The sequence below is a fragment of the Rhinoderma darwinii genome, chromosome 4 (assembly GCF_050947455.1).
Source record: "Rhinoderma darwinii isolate aRhiDar2 chromosome 4, aRhiDar2.hap1, whole genome shotgun sequence".
NCBI classification, from domain to species: domain Eukaryota; kingdom Metazoa; phylum Chordata; class Amphibia; order Anura; family Rhinodermatidae; genus Rhinoderma; species Rhinoderma darwinii.
The window spans coordinates 267,857,199-267,874,195 of NC_134690.1; the positions used below are offsets into that span (position 1 = coordinate 267,857,199).

The following is a 16,997-nucleotide window of genomic DNA, read 5'->3' on the forward strand; positions in this document are numbered from 1 at the left end:
CAAACCGATCAAAAATAGAAGTTTAATGTTCTTGAAAATTTATTATTTTAAATGTTATCAATGTCATTAAATGTGCGTACAATAATTGTTATGTAAACATCCATCTTTAGGGTCATAATGATTTTGTGCGTGTAGCATGTAAATAGGCCTTCAGGAGATCCAGAGTAAACCATTACGGAGGCTGCAGACATTTTTTGAATAGCTCTGAATGTTAGCATATATATATATATATATATATATATATATATATATATGAGTAGTGCTGTATTATGGCTCTATTTTGCAGACAGCCATAATAGGGCACCCATTGAGGTGCATGGGGTTTTACTGCACCTCCGTATGCCCCAGATTGCTATTAGGGGAGAATATTTCCTACTTATGGCATGGCAGAACACAGTCCTCTCTGTTACGTGCATGAGGCCTTATACTTCTGGCCACTGACTCACGAGGTGCCCGGCTTTCCCAGAAACAGCCGAGCATGCCTTGCTACACTGTTTCCGGAACTCCCATAGTGAATAAAAGTTACGGTAACAGCATAGCACACCGAGCTACGCTGTTTCAGGAACTTGGGAGCTACAAAAACAGTGGAGCTCGCTGTGCTATGCGGTTTCAGGAATCCTCATTTACTTCTATGAAAGTTACGGAAACAACTTAGCAAAACGTGCTCAGCTGTTTTTGGAAAACCCTTCAACCTTTTAAGTCAGCGGCCAGAGCTGAGCGGCAGAAGGTAGGACGTGGGCCAGGGGGCGGTTTCTCTAGTGATGGATGCATGTACCACCTCTGATGTGCACCTATTGTACATTTATGGCACGATAAACGTGCCTGGATATGCTATAAATGTCTGAGATAAGAATAGATAGAAATACCGCCTTAATTTTACATACACTTTGATAACTATGTAATTTGCTTTGCTGTCCCAGAGCAAACTGCTACGTGTCAGACATACTTGAAAACTGTCCAAAACAGGAAGTTCTATTCTTGTAAAACAATGTCCTAAATAAGGTGTAATCTGGTGCTGTACTTCTTGGTACAGTGCTTGATAGGAGAAATGCTGCAGTCTTTCATGCATCTACTGCAAGTGCTAGTTCATATAAGTTTGTAACTGCTATATACCACAATGTATATACAGCCTTACGCTAGAGATTGTGAAACCTTCCCATATTACATGTTTAACTTTTTACTAAGAAAATAATCAAGGGGTTGTCCACTTTTTATTTTTTCTATTAATTTATTGATAGAATAGGAAATAGAGATTTCTAATATATATGTATTTAGAATTCTGCTCACATACCTTTCTTATATCAACGCAGTTGTCTCTTGTCTAAAAATGAAAAAACCGGTACTGCCCAGATTTGTCCATAAAGTACCCATAGGATAACTGAATGGACAGTCATGTGACCCACATCATGTGTGAGAGTAATAATATAAAATGTTATTAGTTATATAGGTGGAAAAGTCACAGGTCCATCAAGTCAAACCTTTAACCATTTCAGGTCAAGACTATTTTTCATTTTTATGCGTTTGTTTTTACCTCTCCGCCTTCAAAAAATACATAACTTTATTTTTTAGTTGACACGGCCATATGGGGGACTTAATTTTTACAGGACAAGCTCTACATTCTAATGGTACTATTTAGTATTATGTGTGACGTACTGGAAAGCTGGAAAAAAAAATTCAGAATGCAGTGGAATTAGAAAAAAAAACAGCAGTTCCGCCATTTTCTTATGGTTTTGTATTTACGGTGTTCACTGTACGGTGAAGATGACATCCTGCGCCTCAGTACAATCACGGTGATACCAAATTTATATAGTTTTTGTTATGTTTTAGTAGCTTTAAAAAAATAATTCAAGTTTGAAACCAAAAATTTTTTTGCATCGCCATATTGTGACCCTCGTAACTCTTATATTTCGGTATACAGAGCTAAGTAAGGCGTCTTTTTGTACATGGACATATGTAGTATGGTGGTTTAAATATGTAGTTTTTGTTAATAACATTTTGGGGAGTGTCCGGCATTTCGGTCACTCTATTACATTTTTTGGGGGGTTGAAGTGGCAAAAAAAACCTGAGATTCGGCCATTTTCACCTTTTTTCCCTGCTACGGCGTTCACCGTTTTGGAAATTTTTTTATTTTTATAGACACGGGGACACCTAATGTGTTCATGTTTATTTTGATTATATTTTTTTTTATATGTGATCTAAGTAAAGGGGGGTGATTTGATTTTTTTTTCTATTTTGTAAAACTTTTTTTTTAATGTATTACTATTTTTTAGTCCCCCCTAGGGGGCTTGAACCTGCGATCATTGGATTGCTTATGCCATAGACTGCAATATCACAGATATCAGTCTTCCTATAGCAGGGCTGGGACTGTTCAGAAGGCTCCCAACTGCTAGAGGAATACACAGGCTCACGCGATCGTGCTGCGCGTGATTCTGTCCGGCCCCGAAGGCGAAAGCTGCATTTAAAACCCCTCAGTCACATCTGACACTGGCACTTAAGGGGTGGAGCGGCAGGAAAGAGTTAATGTATATTATTAATTTAGAAAATAGCTGAATTTACCGTAACCATTTAAGAGATTTGTAAAAGTTTTACTTGTAAGAATAGATACATTGTTTAAATTCTGTATAGATAAGTCCCATGACCACTTATGAAAGAACCATGCAATAGGCAGAATGTATGGGTGAGGCTTATCAAAGAAAGTATTGAAAGCCAGAATGTATATGACTAATATTTTGAATGTGTAAGCGGAGAAGCAAAGTGTTACTAGATTGGTGAATAATAGGCTACTGAGGAGCAGAAACTATACCTAGCAGCACCTCATCGGGTCTGTCAGTCTCTGTGAGGGGCAGCTCTTAGGGTATGTTCACACGGCAGCGTCCGTAACGGCCAAAATTACGGGGCTGTTTCCAGGAGAAAACAGCCCCGTCATTTAAGCCGTAACGGGATGTGCAGGCGCTTGAACGCCGCGTCCATTACGGACGTAACTGGAGCTGGTTTTCCATGGAAAACGGCTCCATTTACGTCTGAAGAAGTGACATGACACTTCTTTGGCGCGGGCGTCTATTTACGCGCCGTCTTTTGACAGCGACGCATAAATATACGCCTCGTGTGAACAGACAAACGTCAGCCCATTGCTTTCAATGGGCAGATGTTTGTCAACGCTTTCAAGCCGAACTACGTCCGTAAATAGGCCGTGTGAACATACCCTTGCACACGACCGAGTTCGTACAGGTGAAACGGGACTCCTGGCATCATAGACATTTTATGATGCTAGAAGTCCCTGCCTCCACATAGAACTGCTGTTCTGTACTGAACAAAGCGATACTGTACGGAAGTTACAGCAGTTCCGCAGGGACATCTAGCATCATAAAATGTATATGATGCCAGGAGTCCCGTTCACCTGTACCGCGGTCAGGCCGGGACTGACAGTTTTTCACTGCCCGACCACAGTCATGTGCAAGAGGTGATACTTTACTATTTGCATAGCAAGGAAAGACGCAGTAAAAAAAATCCACTGCTTTTTCACCAGAGATTTTTTATTTGATTATTTTTAGAGGTAAATTTTATGTTTTTGTTTTTCTACACCCCATTCATTATGTACTTGGTTATGGAATTTTGGTGTGGATTCCGCAATGTGTGAACATACGTAGCCTTAGTCTACTTTTAGCCACTTCAGCTTGCAGAATAAGAGACCTTTCACATATACGATACCTATGACATATCCTGTGGCTATGCCATAAATGTCTTTCTAAAAGTGGGGAAACTTTTTAGGCCTCTTTCTAGGGCTGAGCAATTAATCTAAAAATAATATAAATTCATCACAATTAATTGACATCATCTTGCGAATTTAGTTTTAAACTGGATCTGCATCTCCCGGACATGAATCCAATTAAAGTCAATTAGTCAGAAGACCGAACATGGCGTTTTGCAGTGCACCCGCCATGTTCTCTCTCTTCAGTGCCCTCGCTCATTAGTGCAGCGCCCATATCACATCATGCTGACCGCATGCGCACACTTGTTGTCAGGATTGGGGAAATGGCTATATTACACAGCCGCAGCCCCGCTCGGACTACATTCATGTGTTAAATTACTGGGCTGTGCGACCGCACAACATCGTATCGTAATATATGAATTAAAGTTGAGGGTGCACGGCGTTAAAATAGTACTGATAGATCGATGCATCATGCAACCCGAATTGAAACAATAATAAAAAATTAAAAAAAAAGCAATTGCTATCTCTGTGTCTTTAATTATACGCCACAATTGCTTCCTTTTTGGTTACATAGGCTCCCAAAAGAAAGGAAAGTACAAAAAGTGATCAAAAAGTTGTATGTGCCCCAAACGGATTCCAATAAAAACGACAGCTCTCCACTCAAAAAGCAAGCCCTCACACCGCTTCATTGATAAAAAAAAATAAAGTTATGGCGACACAAAACCAGTTTTTATTTTGTAAAAGTCATTACAAAATAAATATATATATTTTGTGACAACTTGGGGTAAGTTAGCTCACATGGCGATCCACACACCATGGTTGGCACACTTTAGAACTTTCACTCCAACACAGTGGATTTGGTTTGAAACTGGCCACAACCAGCTTTATTGTCTTCATACAGGAAAAGCAGTTTTACAAGACAGTTCAAAATAAACCCTGGGCCGTCCAGCCTCTAACTAAACATACAGCTTCCCTAGCTATCAGGGTGAAAGGCCTTCTGCCCAGCACCTCACAACAAAACATATGTTCTTACCAGAACCTCTGACTCCCACTGGCTGGCAATACCGGTCTTCCTCAGACTGGGAGCCTTGTGTGAATAGATCTTCACCTTTCTTAAAGCAGTCCTCACAGTTGGCAGCTAATGAGACTCATAAGGCAGCCCAAACCCTGGACTGTCCTGTAGACGGAGTGGAACTTTTACTATTCTACCACACCAGCAACCCAGACCTTTTTCCGGGTTTCTTGCCTAATACCATAAAAACAAAACCCAAGAACAATAGAGAAATGGTTTATTTTTTTTATTCCACCCCACAAAATAAATTTTTATACCTTTCTAGCACCTATAAGGTACATTTAAATGGTTCCATTAAGAACTACAACTCTGCTCGCAAAAATAAAAAAGCCCTTATAAGCCCTCCTTCACACGACCGTGTGTGCCGCCCTGTCCCGTCTGTGATCCGTGGAAAGATAGGACATGTTCTCTTTCCACGGATCGAAGAGTGAAACGGACCCGATTCACCCACTGAGATGAGTGGCTCCGTGAAAACTATTGGGTGCCCCTTGGATTCCGTGAAATATGGCCTAAGCGTCACTCGGTCATGAGCAATGGGACTCTGGCTATGCCGATGGAGAAATAAACGTTATGGCTTTTGGAAGGTGGGGAAGAAAAAATGTAAATGATAAATTGTTGCGGCTGTAAGGGGTTAAACTGTTATTACTTCACACCTAAACCCACATCAATGACAATTCACACCAATTGTTTCACTTTCCATTTTTACATTTCTTCAGTAACATAAAAATAAATGTCACTAGCCACACGATCTTTCAAGTGATACTGACCACAATTAACACCTCGCTGTGAAGAGGCGTTTTGGTTTGTATGACAACAGAGTTCTGAGATTTCATTTAAAGCGCTGTGAGACTGGTGGTTTAAATAAAGCCTTAGAACTGATGGCATACTAATCATGGCACGTCTTCACAGTATAGTATTGATTGTGGTCAGTTCTCACTTCAAAGAATTATGTGGCTAGTGACACCCGCTGTAAAGACACACATTCTCCCTTATGCCGGAGTTCTTGTGAACAGCACTTCAGTGTTACTGAGTGAATGCGGACATGGTTCACCTCCTGAAGCACTGCCTGTCCTTCCTATTCAGATGGCTATGCGCACCTACTATTTTTAATACTTTATGGCCAACTTCTAGAGTAGATGTGGGGTATTGGAGAACACCTATTTTTTTTGCGCTATTTTAAGATGTTGAAGCTAATGCAAAAGACGCAGGAAAAAAAGCTCTCCAAATGGGCGCCACAGGTATTTTCTGCCTCCTATTAATTTCAATTGGAGGTCAGAGGTGGAAACCACTTGAAGACCATCAGCACCCCCACTCACAGTAAAATGACCATCATTCTCCCACTCACACTAAAATAACCATCATTCCCCCACTCACAGTAAAATGACCATCAGTCCCCCACTCACTAAAATGACCATGATCCCCCCACTCACAGTAAAATGACCATCAGCCCCCCTCTTTCACTAAAATGACCATCAGCCCGCCACTCACAGATGCCCCTTGTAGATCGTGCTACACAGCCCTCCTGTAGGTAGTGCCACACAAGCCTCCTGTAGGTAGTGCCACACAGCCCCCTTGTAGGTAGTGCCACACAGCCCCCTTGTAGATAGCACCCCCTTCCTTTAGATAGCGCCACTGTATCTCCTTGAAGGAGTGGAATCCCCCTGTGGCCAGTGATTCCGTTCCTGGACGGAGCGCTTGATGTCTCTGTCCATATATGGACATTAGGGGCAACTCCTGATGCGGAATCCCCATCCACAGCGTTGCCAACACTGTGGCCGGGGATTCCACTCCAGGAGAAGCCCCTGACGTCCCTGTCCATCTATGGACAGGGACGTCAGGGGCTTCTCCTGGAGCTGAATCACCGGCAACGCTGTGGACGGGGATTCCGCTTCAGGAGTTGCCCCTGATGTCACTGTCCATATATGGATAGAGACATCAAGAGCTCCGTCCAGGAGCGGAATCCCCAGCCACCAACGGGGGTGCCATCTATGGAGGTGGGGGATGCTATCTAAGGGTATGTGCACACACATTGTCCTGCAGCGAGGCAGGGACTCCTAGCATCGTACATAAGTATGATGCTAGGAGCTCGGCTCCCTGCACTGTGTTCGGTCCGGTACTTGCGGCCGAAATACGTCCGTCAATTGTGAGGAGGAGGATAGAAAGCACGGCTGTGGCAGTGGTTTAAAGGAGTTTCTCACGGCACCCCTGTTGGGAACCACTGCTCTAAGGCTTTGTGTATTTTGATTCTGGTTTTATGCCCTGAAATAGGTATAAAAAAACCGCTTTGATTAAACTTTCCATTGACTTTTATGGTAATACATGTCGTTAGTGCATACTGCACGGTTATTTTTACATGTGTAAAATTTAATTATGTGTTGTGTAAAAAAGAAGCGTCATGACAATTCTTGGGCCATTTTACACATTGTGTATTCCATTGAATTCAATAGAATGCAAAAAACACAACAAAATACACGTTTTCATTGAAAAACAGCTCTACAAACGCGTGTTTCTGACATGTATTTGAAGTGGTGTTTATTTTCAGCCTCCAAATTACACCGCATTAACGGTAACATCAAATTATTATTATAAAAAATTTTTTAAGTGCCATTAAAGGGTTATTCTCACCTGACATTTCTGGTCTGTAAACAGGACCCACACATAAATCGAGAAAGGGTGTTACACGACCCCGGTACTGACTGGTGAGTGGCAGTCGATGGTGAATTGTATTTTTGTATTGTTTTATGTTAGCTTTTCTGAAGAGGTGGGTTTTTTTTTTGGTTTTTTTTTTATTTTTATTTTTTAAGAGTGTAAAATATGTATTTAATCTCGGACATTCGAGAATTTTTTTTTACAAAATATCTGTATACAAAAACCATGGTACAATCGTAACTTCAGTGACGGGCTCTTACGTTACACAGGCACATGTGCATAAGCTACTTTTTAGGTTGCTTTTGAAAGCTTGGATGGCAGGAGAGACTGTGTTGGTGCAGTGAGTTTCAGGGTATGGAGGATGCACGGAGATACTGCGTTTCCTTGTAGTGGCTGATCTTTGGGAGTTACAGAAGCTGGACCTGCGGCGGTCAGCTGTTTACTGTGTCCGCATCCAATTAAAAAGGGGTTGTCTTCCTGAAAATATATAGCCTACATAATTTTGTACACATAGGGCAGTACTAGGTCGGCAATATCTAGGCGCCTTTGTTTTGTTTTTCACATAATTGTATTGAATTTTTTTTATTACATTCAGCATTGACACCATACTTATCAATGTCTCCTGACACCGTGCGTGGCTTTCAAGTCATGCGCATCTGACTTGCAAAAGTATTTTACCACTTTTCTCAAAGTGGCAGTGAACCACGCCTGGCAGGGGTGTGCTCAATTTTGGGAACTTCATAAGGTAATTTTGAGGGTTATACAAATCTACATCACAAGCTGTGACTGCAACACCTTAGGGCAAGCCGACATATTTGATTGTATCTTAGTTCTGACCCTCAAGTATGTAAGGCTAGGTTCACACCACGTTTTTTTGCATCCTGTTGAAATATAAAAAAAAAATGTGTTCTTTTTTTTAAATTCTTTTTTTTTTTTTTTTAAAGTGTTTCGTTTTTTTCAAGTTTATTGAAGAAAAAGACTGTCAAGCAGGATGTTTATCCTGTAGCCATAGATTTCTGTTGTAAAACAAACCGATCAGTCAGAATCCTATTGGGCAACAGGACAGAAAAATGAATCTCCGTTTGTCCAGATGGATCCAGATGGAAACAAGTCAAACATAAACTTTTTGTCACGATGGAAGCCCTATTGAAACCAAAGCATCCATGAACGGATTTCTTTTTTAGAAAGAAAACTATTAAGCAAATCAATTGGAAGTTCCAACAGGATAGTCAAACGTGATGTGAACAGGCCCTAACTGTTTTGGTACTGTGTGCATAGAATACATTACACATAGAAGTCTTCTTTTTAAAATATGTCCTTGGTGATGACTTTTGTATCATTTCTTTATTTTTTTTCCCTCTTCCAGTTCAAGATCCTTTTAACTTGAAGAAGACATCATATAACTTTAATACTACATTATACTGGGACTACAACAAAAGTTATATTTCACCCAAATTTCAAGTGGAATACAGATATTACAAGTAATGCATGTTTTAATAAATTGTTATTATAATTCACAAAGTTAAAGGGGTTGTCTAATTTGGAAAATGCCTTTTTTGGTAGAATAACTACCATAAACTGAGCACAGTTTGTCTCACTACTGAGACTCCCAGCGACCACCTATAATCTGTAGGGAAATTGGCATCAAGTGTTTCAGTCTCCTACAGCACCGCCACAGGGCAAATAAAGCATTACACAGTGATGTAATGCACAGAACTGTGGAGCCCTTGAGAATGAGAGATGCTCTTGGAGTACTCTCCTCTCTGGCTGATAGATAAGGGGCTGGAACAGGGGACTTCACTTTTATTAACTCTAAATTTTCTAATGGGATATTTGAAAAAACAGAAAACCCCTGTAAGCTCTTAGGGATGTGCCTGGTGATAAGCTTGCTGACTGTTTCCAATGACTACAACTGTCAAAACTGATTTTATGTGGATTATTTCTGTATAGAAACTAGAGTAATGGTGTTTCATGGGAACCGGTCACATTGAACTTGCTGTCCAATCTGCGGTCAGCATGTTAAACTGCAGAATTTGGTAAGTAGATTAATATATAGTTTGTGAGAAAAGATTCATTTTTTATTGATTTAAATCACTGCTCACTCTGGGCTTAGGAGTCTAGTGGGCGGTCCTATTTAGTGATTGACCATTATTTCCGCATGCACACTCATACCAGGAAGGCTGTCATTAAGTACGACCACCCACTTGACTCCTAAGGCTAGCCCAGAGTGAGCAGTGATCTAAATCAATAAAAACCAGTTATTCTGAATATTTTCCCACAAACTATATATTAATCTGCTCTTCAAAACCTGCTCTATAACATGTTGCACAGAGATTGGACAGCATAATTAGTGTGACAGGTTCCCCTTAAAGTTGGACATGTTTTACGTGTGGGATTCATGCATAACTGGCTATTCATGGATCTCTTCTTTACAAAGAATCTACTTATACAAGCATGGAGATGGTGTAAATAAACCTTCCCTGCATGTAGCATTTCCCAAGACCACTCAAAGCTTGAGCTAATAAAGTCAATTAAAGGAATTGTCCAGTCATAAAAAATGAATGGCCTATACTAAGGATAGGCCATCAATACCTGATTGGTGGGGGTCCTACACCTGGCACCCCTGCCGATCAGCTGTTTTGTAGGTACCACTAGGCTCGTATGAGTAAATGTGAGAAGGCTGCAATGACAGTAATGAAGTGACTGTAATGAAAGGGACGCAGTGCTGATCGGTGTGAGTGTCGTGAGTCGGATCCCCACCAATCAAGTGTTTATGACCTATCCTGAGGATAAGCTATCAATATTTTTTATGATTGAACAACACCTTTAAAGCTGAAATAAAGCATTCCAACATAAACTTGTGTGTAATCTGAACAAGCATGTTTGGTAGTAGCAGGAATAAGCCACTGCCATACACATCTGAAGGGGTGTACAATCAGATCAGGCATGTCTGCTTATCACCACAGACATGTCAAGATCTGCTAACAGAAATCTCCGGTCTACTGCCAGCTCCGAGATATTCAAGTGTGGCTATAGCTTCCTCTTCTAGTACTGAGATAAATCATACCACAGGCACATACACCTTTTGTGTGTTCATGACAGAAAATATTGCCAATCTATTATTGTTAGATTCTAAAAATATAACTGCTAACTTGTCATTTGTATTTCAGATACAATATCTGGACCATTGTAGAGACTTGTGCGAACATTTCACATAATTACTGTGATCTTTCTGAAAAGATTATCGATCCTTATGTTCATTATCAGATTCGCGTGAAAGCTTTTGTCGGGTCTGAAATGAGTAAATATGCAAAAACTGAATTCTACTTGATTAATGACGGTAAGAAACTATGATTTTATAAATTGGTTTGTGCATTTGGAGTAGTCTTATCACAGGTATGCATAAGCATGCTATATATCAGCCCCATGTATTTTTCAACTAAAATATAGCCATGACTGGGTAAGCAGCAAGCTTGCATCGTCTAGCTGTCTGTTCATACAACTTCATGTCATTGAGACATTTTTTGTTACTCTCCTCGAGGAGTCATATATGGACTCTATACTTCTTACTGTCTGTACAGTGCTTTCTAAGGAGAGCAGACAAATGCCAATGGGAATTAAAGGTAGGGCACCTATACCCACACCAATCAAAGTTTTTGAATATCTTTGTGAGAATGACAGATAGAATACCAGCTGCTTCTTCCCTAAATAGTTCTTGCATAATTTGGAGGTGTTCTTCGTGTCATTGTCCTGTTGTAGGATGAAATTGGCTCCAATCAAGCGCTGTCCACAGGGTATGCCATGGCGTTGCAAAATGGATTGATAGCCTTCCTTATTCAAAATCCCTTTTACCTTGTACAAATCTCCCACATTACCAGCACCAAAGCAACCCCAGACCATCACATTACCTCCACCATGCTTGACAGATGGCGTCAGGCACTCTTCCAGCATCTTTTCAGTTGCTCTGCATCTCACAAATGTTCTTCTTTGTGATCCAAACACCTCAAACTTCGATTCGTCTGTCCATAACACTTTTTTCCAATCTTCCTCTGTCCAATGTCTGTGTGCTTTTGCCCATATTAATCTTTTCCTTTTATTAGCCAGTCTCAGATATGGCTTTTTCTTTGTCACTCTGCCCTGAAGGCCAGCATCCCGGAGTCGCCTCTTCACTGTAGACGTTGACACTGGCGTTTTGCGGGTATTATTTAATGAAGCTGCCAGTTGAGGACCTGAGAAGCGTCTATTTCTCAAACTAGAGACTCTAATGTACTTGTCTTGTTGCTCAGTTGTGCAGCTGAGCCTCCCACTTCTCTTTCTACTCTGGTTAGAGCCTGTGTGTGCTGTCCTCTGAAGGGAGTAGTACACACCGTTGTAGGAAATCTTCAGTTTCTTGGCAATTTCTCGCATGGAATAGCCTTCGTTTCTAAGAACAAGAATAGACTGTCGAGTTTCACATGAAAGCTCTCTTTTTCTAGCCATTTTGAGAGTTTCATCGAACCCACAAATGTAATGCTCCAGATTCTCAACTAGCTCAAAGGAAGGTCAGTTTTATAGCTCCTCTAAACAGCAAAACTGTTTACAGCGGTGCTAACATAATTGCACAAGTGTTTTCTAATCATCCATTAGCCTTCTAACAAAGTTAGCAAACACAATGTACCATTAGAACACTGGAGTGATGGTTGCTGGAAATGGGCCTCTATACACCTATGTAGATATTGCATTAAAAACCAGACGTTTGCAGCTAGAATAGTCATTTAGCACATTAACAATGTATAGAGTGTATTTCTGATTAATTTAAAGAGGCTCTCACCAGATTTTGCAACCCCTATCTGCTATTGCAGCAGATAGGCGCTGCAATGTAGATTACAGTAACGTTTTTATTTTTTAAAAACGAGCATTTTTGGCCAAGTTATGACCATTTTTGTATTTATGCAAATGAGGCTTGCAAAAGTACAACTGGGCGTGTTGAAAAGTAAAAGTACAACTGGGCGTGTATTATGTGCGTACATCGGGGCGTTTTTACTACTTTTACTAGCTGGGCGTTCTGATGAGAAGTATCATCCACTTGATGTGCGGTATAGCCACATTATAGCTATCTTGAAGTGAAGGTTTACTATTCAGCCTGCACAATGTTCCATTCATTATAGTGGCCACTGGTTGGCTGTTGTTGGCTGCAGTGATCAGCGTTGACTGGCTGTTTTATTTCAGCCAATTGTGTGCATGCTGCCCAGATGTTCTACAAGTTGTCACTGGCCAGTGGCTTCGCAGGTTGAGCCGGCATTTTTATTATGATGACCCAGTAGAGGCTATTGTATGTTGATATTTATGCAACTTAATTACTTAAAATTTTAGTTTACCTTTAACCCGTTAGTGAACGCCAATACGCCTCTTGACGTCGGCCACTAACGGGCTTTATTCTGATGCATACGCCTTTTCACGCCGCTGCATCAGAATAAATTATTAGGATGAAAACCTCCCTGCTCTCAGCTACCTCTGGTATCTGGTAGCTGAGGGCTTGGAGCAACGTTCAACCCCTTAGATGCGTCGCTCAATAGCGAGCACCGCATCTAAGTGGTTTTGGAGGGAGGGGGCTCCCTCTTCCACCCCACCGGCACCCTGCATGCGATTGCAGGGTGTCGGTGCTTTTTATGGCAGCCAGGGTCCTAATATACTTTGGATATGCCATAAATGTCTAAGATGGGAATACCCCTTTAAATAATCAATTGCATAATTTTACTGCTGCAGGAGTGACCTGGTAATAACTTACAGGGATGCTAGGGAAATTCCAATTCCTCTTCTTTCCCTTGATATGCTATTGTTTAGTGTAAGGTATATCATAACAACCCCTTAAATAAGAAATCAATTTCAACCCTAAGTACTGAGGGATTTTTCTTTTTAGAGTGAACTAATATTTATGTTTATGGAGTTTTACTTCATACAATAAGTGTATATTGGATTTAAATTGTTTGCAGTGTTAATTCTTCTGTTTTATCATTAACCACTTCCTGACCAGAAGTTTTACCCTTCCTCTTCCATGTGCCAATTTAACCCCTTCCCGACATTTATCGTATGGATACATCATGGAAAGCTAGTACTTACCGCATTTTGCGGTATCCATATGAAAAATGGTGGACACCGGCTCAGAAGCTGAGTCAGTGCCACCATCCACGGAGCCAAATAGCACTCTTTCCTTTTTAAGCCCTGCTGTGTGTCCAAACAGCCGTTTATGACCACATGTGGGGTATTGTTTTACTCAAGAGAAATTGTTTTTACACATTTTTCTGTGCTTTTCCTCCTTGTGGAAATGTAAAAAAAATAGCTAAACCTACATTTTCTTTGAAAAAATTTAGATTTTAATTTTCACGGCCTAATTCCAATAATTTCTGCAAAAAACCTGTTTGGTCAAAATGCTCCCTATACCACTAGACAATTTCCTCAATGGGTGTAGCTTCCAAAAATTGGGTCACTTGTGGGGGGTTTCCAGTGTTTTGTCCCCTCAGAGGCTTTGCAAATGCGACATGGCCTCTTCAACCATTCCTGCTAAATTTGAGCTTCAAAAGCCAAATGGCGCACTTTCCCTTCTCAGCCCTGCCGTGTGTCCAAACAGCCATTTATGACCACATGTGGGGTATTGTTTTACTCGGGAGAAATAGCTTTACAAATTTTGTGGTGCTTTTTCTCCTTTAGTCCTTGTGGAAATGAGAAAAAATTAGCTAAACTTACATTTTATTTGAAAAAATGTAGATTTTAATTTTTACGGCCTATTTCCATTAATTTCTGCAATAAACCTGTGGGGTCAAAATGCTAACTATACCCCTAGATAATTTCCTTGAGGTGTGTAGTTTTCTGAATGAGGTCACTTTTGGGGGATTTCCACTGTTTTGGCACCGCAAGAGCCCATCAAACCTGACATGGTGGCTAAAATATATTCTAATAAAAAGGAGGCCCCAAAATCCTCTAGGTGCTCCATTTTTTCTGAGGCCTGTGTTTCAGTCCATAAGCATACTAGGGCCACATGTGGATTATTTCCTAAATCTGCAGAACCTGGGTAATAAATATTGAGTTGCATTTCTCTGGTAAAACTTTCTGTGTTACAAAAAAAATTGATTAAAATTGAATTTCTGCAAAAAAAATAATAATTTGTAAATTTCACCTCTACTTTCCTTTAATTCCTGTGAAATGTCTAAAGGGTTAAGAAACTTTCTAAATGCTGCTTTGAATACTTTGAGAGGTGAAGTTTTTAAAATGAGGTGACTTATTGGGGGTTTCTAATATATAAGGCCCCCTAACCACTTCACAACTGAACTGGTCCCTGAAAAAATAGCCTTTTGAAATTTTCTTGAAAACGTGAGAAATTGCTGCTAAAGTTCTAAGCCTTGTAACGTCCTAGAAAAATAAAAGGATGTTCAAAAAATGATGCCAATCTAAAGTAGACATATGGGGGATGTTAATTAGCAGCAATTTTGTGCATGTCTTACAAGCAGATACATTTAAATTTAGAAAAATGCAAATTTTAGAAATTTTTTGCAAAAATTTTGGTGTTTTTCACAATTAAATACTGAATGTATCGAGCAAATTTTGCCAGTGACATAAAGTCCAATGTGTCACGAGAAAACAATTTCTGAATCGCTTGGATAGGTAAAAGCATTCCAAAGTTATTACCACATAAATTTAAACATGTCGGATTTGAAAAATGAGGCTCTGTCAGGAAGGTTAAAAGTGGCCAAAGAGGGAAGGGGTTAAAATTAATTAGATTATATGAAACATTTTAATTTTACAAATTAGCAAAAATGGAAGAAAGTGAGGGGCAAATGCTTTTTCACAGCACTGTACCCACAATGTCTGTAGTGAACCACCATCTTTGTGTGACTGGTAGCTGAAGTTTCTAAACCTGAAGCACAAAATGATTAGCATTAGGGCACCTAGGGTAGAGGCGAAATGCTGAATGGATTTTGCACAAATGTGTTGCATGCGGGTTTCAATCCTCCGAAACCACTAAGATGCATTCATAGTAAGGGTATGTTCACACAGCCTATTTTCAGACATTTTTTGGGCCGTAAACGACCCGAAAAACTGCTAAAAATACGGAGGCTGAACGACTACAAACATCTGTCCATTGATTTCAATGGGAAAAAGGCGATTTGTTTCCTGACAGGGCGTTTTTTTTAAGGCGGCCGTTTGAAAAAACGACTCGTAAAAAAAAACGTCTCGTAAAGAGAAGTGCATTTCACTTCTTGAGCTTTTCTCTACAGATGGTCGGATACTGGATCCTACCCGGCTCTTCCCAGCACCCCCTGGTGGTGGTGGGTACCAGGGTAATAATGGGGGTTAGTTGCAGGCTTTTTACCGGCTAACACTAAGCCCCACCTTAGTAATGGACGCGGTCAGACAACTGCCATTGCCAAGGCGCTAATAAAGTATTAAAAAAAACACAGACGTAATAAAGTATTTTTTATTGAAATAAGATCTCCCCCACACAACCCTCTTTCACAATTTTATTTTTAAAAAAAACATAGATCATTGCAGTAGTCCAATGAATTTACGACGTAGACCAAACAGTCCAGCGGAACCTGCAAAACAAAAAAATTAAGTTAGTAATATGAAGAATAAAAAAACTTCTTACCTCCAACGACTTCTGTCTTCCCTGCGCTGCAATAGAAACTAGACATCAATAAAAAATAATTCCCCATTCATGTAACTCTGCTAACTGTCAGCTGAAAAGTCATCCACTACAGGGAAAAATGTTACCCCATAATGTCTGATTCCCAGGTCTTTAGTTGTGGTACTCCGCCAGGGGGAAACATTTTTCCCTCTGGTGAATGATATTTCCATTGACCAGTAGCAGAGTTACACAACTGAAAATAAAAAAATCGCCATAATGTATCTCTGCTACCTGTCAATTGAAAAGTCATCCACCACAGGGTCTCCCTCTTGACTTTCATTGTTCTCAGCCTTTTGGTTTGTCCTTCAGCTGCTGCTGCTGCCGTGATGAGCAAATGTTATACCCAAGTTAGGAAAAGTAACACAAAGACGATATAACCTGACCCATAATATCTGTGATATCCAGACAGTCTAGAGATCCGCAGTGAGAATGTGTGCGTGTTATTTGAAGAAGGATCTGGCCGTGATTTGATGGGCTTATGCGGGATATTGGGCGTGGTTAGGGGCGTGGCTTAATATTGTCCCTCTTTTCCGAATTCAATTGTTGGGAGGTATGAACAAGCCTTATCCTTCAGTAATACATGCTTCACTCCTGTATCACAATCAGACTATGTTAACACAATGTATTTTTAAAAATCAGACATCAAATTGGCAGAGAAACCGCAGCAGAAATCTGAGACTGACCCTCGGATATCTGTAGTGTTTTGCAGTTAAAAATTACCGCCTTTCTGCACGCAGTTTAGCCCCATGGGGCTAATCTGCCTTTTCATGGCGGTTTTGCATCAAGAAGTGACATGTTGACGCAGAATTTCACAGGGACTCGCCCTGCTGATGGGTCGGCATGAATGTAGTGGGAATTTTTAAATCATCCAGAGTACGAACATCTTTTTAGTCCAATAGATAAAC

General features: G+C 40.4%; 1 protein-coding gene across 1 annotated transcript in view; it reads left to right on the plus strand.

Moving 5' to 3' along the window:
* The window catches only part of IFNGR1 (interferon gamma receptor 1), an 87,005-nt gene that overhangs the window by 58,079 nt on the left and 11,929 nt on the right, over positions 1-16,997 (plus strand). Inside the window, exons 2-3 of the mRNA XM_075862467.1 lie at positions 8,797-8,911; positions 10,601-10,770. Coding sequence (XP_075718582.1) covers positions 8,797-8,911; positions 10,601-10,770 — 285 coding nt within the window. The remainder of the gene's footprint in view (positions 1-8,796; positions 8,912-10,600; positions 10,771-16,997) is intronic.